The 5,089-nt window shown below is 35.3% G+C and overlaps 1 protein-coding gene across 4 annotated transcripts in view; it reads left to right on the top strand.

The window, feature by feature from the left end:
* The window catches only part of LOC115233970 (neurotrimin-like), a 169,109-nt gene that overhangs the window by 90,161 nt on the left and 73,859 nt on the right, over positions 1-5,089 (top strand). For 3 of the 4 annotated variants that reach the window (XM_029804639.1, XM_029804638.1, XM_029804636.1), the window contains exon 1: positions 2,839-2,978. The exons of the other annotated variant lie outside the window; for it this stretch is intronic. In XM_029804639.1, coding sequence (XP_029660499.1) covers positions 2,900-2,978 — 79 coding nt within the window. In that variant the 5' untranslated portion in view covers positions 2,839-2,899. Of the gene's footprint in view, positions 1-2,838; positions 2,979-5,089 lie in introns of those variants that run through there. 4 annotated transcript variants of the gene reach the window in all.

Raw genomic sequence — 5,089 nt, 5'->3', positions numbered from 1 at the left:
TATATATAATATCATTTTCTTTAATAAGGAAAGAAAGAGAAAGCGTTAAAACTAGACGAAATTTATAATTTCTTCAATAACTATAATATCTCAATTTTTTTAGCGGGTATTTTTGTTGGTTGAGATACAGCGTTATTAATGTATTTTATTAAAATAATGATGGTGTCATCAATATCGATACCTGTAGTGGAAATTCTGACGGGACGTGCATAAAAACTGCTGCATAGCAGAGTCGCACAACTCGAGCAGAAGGATACTGATAGGACCACGTCGGCGCGCGTCTCTGTCCAAAATATCTAATCGTGCCTAACTACTATGAAATATACAGGCGATGAAACACGAAATATATGCTACTGGAAGTAAAAGTAATATATTATTAAAAACTATCGCGCCATTTTATCGACGATCCGCTCCATTCCCTTCTAACTATGTAGTCACATGTGTTTTGGGGAAGTATTTGTGTGTGTACTACTGTTTATTCAATGCTTATAGCGCGAGCCAATTTATCTCGTGCTTTGGACAAACGTCAAAGCCTTGTGCCCCTGAATAATGGTACGGTGGTTCGGGTTGTGGTCAGACAATGACGTCCCAACGCTTTCCGTCTCGTAGTCCCTTCGACTCCTAAAACAACCGAATGTACAACGCGGCTACGTGCACCGCCACGCTCGCTTATGAACGTGCACGCTTACACGTAACTGGACCAGATGTACGGAGTGTACACGCAAGCACCGCTCACATGCTGTGCTAATTAATCGTCCTTATGCGACTCGTTTATCAAAGGTGCACGCATACACGTTGTAAGGCCCAGGTACCGTTGCCACCCGGTGAGAATTAATTGAAGGGCTCAATGCAGAACTGTCACGGTCGGCCTGATTGACCCGGGAGAGGAAGCAGCTCTTCCAGTCAGCCGGGAGTCCAATTATTAGATACGCGAAACAGTGGGCTGCGTATAAATAATTACGCATCGAGCTTGATCGGGAATAAATTATTATGCAACCGCATACAAATCTGGTTAAGTAGGTGTCATCGAAATTCGAATGTTCGTCAATATGTGCATGTGCATGTGATCATCCCAATTAAACAATATACGTATCCATAACCAAAAGAATGCGTAAGCATGTTTATTAGTTTAGCCATGTATTTAAATTGATGCGCCGCGATATACGCGTAATCGGTTTTATTCATACATGCAAATCGACTTTACGTGAGTTTGACAAATGTAACGTTTTAATGCAATACTTTAATTGAAACGACAAAAATTGAAGATCACGCACTGTTATATGCTAACAATAGATTTAATTGATATTCCAATGTTTGCACGAGTTACATTAAATTATGTCAATTATATTAATTATTTAAAAATAGGATAGTTAAAAATGATAAGTTTAACATATATACACAGAAAACAAAAATTTATATTTTACTATAGAAATATATATAACATACATTTATAATTTTTCTCTCATACTATTTTAATGTTAGAAATCAATAAAATATTTTTTACACGATTTTTGCAAATATTATAGCTAAATCATGCGAGTCATATTTAATATTTATTTCTGCTTGTTACTTATACAAATAATTATGCAAGAAACGTAAACAATTTACTAATTTACATATTAACTAGATAATTAACTCATTGGGATATTGTTACAACAAATATTACAATTTGTAAATTTGTGTTGGAAACGTAATAACATGAATCAGTTTGAAAATAATGCACATACAATTTTATAATTAAAAGTATATTACACTAAAAATAACTTTTTTTGTATCAATATTAAAAATTAAATAAAATAAATATTTTAGATAGACATTTAGATATTTTTCTCTAAATAATCATTTTTTATCGAAATTACTAAGCAATTAGCCATTTCAATTTTGAAATATGAAAAAAGCATATTGCCATCTTTTTAAATATAAAAAAATATATAGCTAAAAACGAGTATGCTTTTTATAACTCAAAAATGTATCTTATGAATGCAGCTAAATATTTGTTTCAACGATTGACACAAATTTATATTTGTTATTCTTATTGAAGGAGATATATACGCACATAGAGTCAATTATTTGTCTCTTATATCATTCTCGCGATTTTGTCATCTCCCGAAGAATCCCTTTGTTATTGTCTTATATAGAGAAATTCATAATTTTTAATATAAAATTATTTTTAAAATTCTTGGCTTAAAGAAATTATAGACGATATAACCAACAGTACATTAATAGTACATTGTAATATTTGAATATAAAACAACTTCTATTCTTGCTCAGATAATTTACGCTTGATAACGTGTTTAACATGGTAATATCTACACACCTACATACTAATTAAGCAGTATATCGGATCGATGAAGAGTTGAGCGTAATCGCTTTATACATTATATTATATATAATAAATTGTAGTATTTTTAGAAACCGCGTGCATTGTATAAATAGAAATGTAACTCGGCGCGTCTACTTGTTTAGCGCAGTACGTTCGATCATTTATCTATTCTAAGGGGACTCTGGTGGTCGGATCCCATGGAACCGACGTTGGTGTCTACGTGTGTTTCTCGCTATCCTAAGAACGTGTCTCTTGTACGAGGAAGGCGGGTCTTATGGTTTGTGATGGCGGAGGGCACGTGAACCCAGACGGGCGCATGCGAACCAACCCTAAAGCTCACGGTAGACCAGAAAGGATCACGTTCTCTCTGTCTCCCCTCTCTTCCCCTCTCTTTCTCTCTTTCTCTCTCTCTCTCTCTCTCTCTCTCTAACCCCATCTCTCCCTACCGCTCTTTCTTACCCTCTCTTTTACTCCAGCCGCCACCGAGCCGAGTAAACCCCTCGTGTGCCAGTCCGCACCGAGATTCCGGCGCGAATTGTCCTTTCCCGTCGTGGCGTCACGCCAAGTTCTAGATGGATGTCGCTGATCCGCATTATTGTGTCAGCGATTTACGTCGTCGCGCAGGTGCTCCTTGTTCGTCCATCCCTTGTGGAAGGTCAGTGATGATGAAGTTCGTTGTACTGCTATATATTGAGAAAAATTGCTGTTTTTTTATGTTTGAAAGCGGACGCGTCTCTTGTGCGTGGAGTTAAGGCTTTCTATGTGATTTATTCAGATATATACGGCGTTGTGAACCAATCTCGCAAAGTTTGTTTTGATTAGCCAGCGTGAAGATTGACGTTAATAATTTCGTAAAATTGTCCTGTGATGATTTGCCGCGTTCAACGTACATCTTTTTGTATTTATAACCTTTAGTGCAGTTATAATTTATTCTTTTTATACGTACATGATATAAAATCACATTAAAATTATAAACGCGGACGCATATATGAAAGGAACGGTGTATGAATCAAAATGGTGACCAGAGTTTATCTCTAAAAACTTTAATTTTGCCGGAAGTATATTTTCTCTCTCTCACATAGTTCGTCATCAAACTGTTTTACACTTCATATTAAATAAAATAAGATAAAAATATACAAATATTAATATTGAAATATATATTACGCTTTTATCTTAAATATAAAATATTTTTGAATTTAATAATTTTTTCTTTTTTTTAAGCATACATACTAATTTTAAGCATAATGATTGTTTTAGCTCTCTTTCTCACTTGAGTTCATAAATTATATTTACATTATGTGTGACTGTAAGATAAAAGAATCACGCACAAAAAATATTTTACTGAAATAAATGCACACATACGAGTAGTTTAATGTGTGTAATAATGATTGCGTTCTAATGGTTGTAGTACTTCTTTACTATGACTAAAACTTGTTACAAAATATGTTGTACATTTTGTGGCGCGCCGAGATTGTGTGATTTCGGAATCTGAATTGGTCAGCAAGTTTCAGCAGTTTGTGTGCTACAGGATTTCGGCATTAATTTAATGACATGTCATAACACTTCGTGACACGAGCGAAGTAATAACATTTCATGCGCAATAAACTATACATGATAGATATATGATGCTTTTATTTTATTTACACAAACTGCTTCTGCCAAGAAGAGATAATTCAGCGGCACATATGTTCAGATACATTTTGCGATTATCAAAAGCTAAAGATGCATTCGATCTTTGAGTTTATCGATATATTGTGTTTGACATTAAACAATGTATTTTTTTCCGTTTATTAAAGGCTAGTATTTTGTATAATAATTTCTTTTCCGTTAATTAATTGTTGCAAAATAACTATTATATATGTATATTAAAAATTAAATTTTTTTTTTAATTTTTATAAAAAATAGTTTTTTTATCAATATAGATTTTTCCGGTAAAAGATGGCTTTATCGAGTAGCTCGTCAGCTTTGTTCAAACAGAAACGTGCAAACTATCGTACGTTCGTGATAACGTTATCACAGAGAAATTTAATTTTTTTCTCCACGTTTTTCCAGTTTACTTACACTCAGATTTTTCAGAATCAAGATAAAATTTTCCACGTAAGGTTAGTGGTACCATAAAGAACACGCAAAAAACTCGGCCGTTTCGCTCGATTGATCTAACCATCGCGTTTTCGACGAAATTCGAGAGATGTAGTAAATGTACATATTGGGGGGTATGGTGGATACGTAGCTCTGTAGATATCTAACCCTCGATTGGCCCGAGCCCTCGATTCTTCTTGCCAGCGCGATTATCCCCCAATATCCTGATACATTATTTATCCCCATCTATAAAACCTCAGAGTTTTCATGAAGGCGAGAAACCCCTCCCGTACCGAGGAACTTTTTTCCACGTCCAATCCCTGGCAGGATCCTTACCCGCCGACAATAACGAACGAACGAGGCGGCGAGTGCGAGTGAAGCTTTTCTACTTTCCTCGCCGTCCTTTTTCTCTTTGCTCACTTTACTCCCTTTTCTCGGCGAACTCGTCTCACCGGGTCAGAAGCCTTCCCGCATTGACTGCCAAAAAAGTCTTGGCAACGGTGCGACACTCATTTAATTTAAGGATAACAAAGCGTTATACACGAGACAAATCCCGGATTAGTTTTATGGCGTTCCTATTTACATTTGAGTCACAGAATCACTGTGTTTCATTTCACCATGTGTACATTCTCAGCGCAGCTCGACGATTCCATATAATGTACACTGAATAAACAGAATGTTTCCCTA

The sequence above is a fragment of the Formica exsecta genome, unplaced genomic scaffold (genome assembly GCF_003651465.1).
Source record: "Formica exsecta isolate Colony F162 unplaced genomic scaffold, ASM365146v1 scaffold192, whole genome shotgun sequence".
NCBI lineage: Eukaryota > Metazoa > Arthropoda > Insecta > Hymenoptera > Formicidae > Formica > Formica exsecta.
The sequence above is the reverse complement of the archived record's forward strand: the minus strand, read 5'-3'. Positions and strand labels throughout refer to the sequence as shown.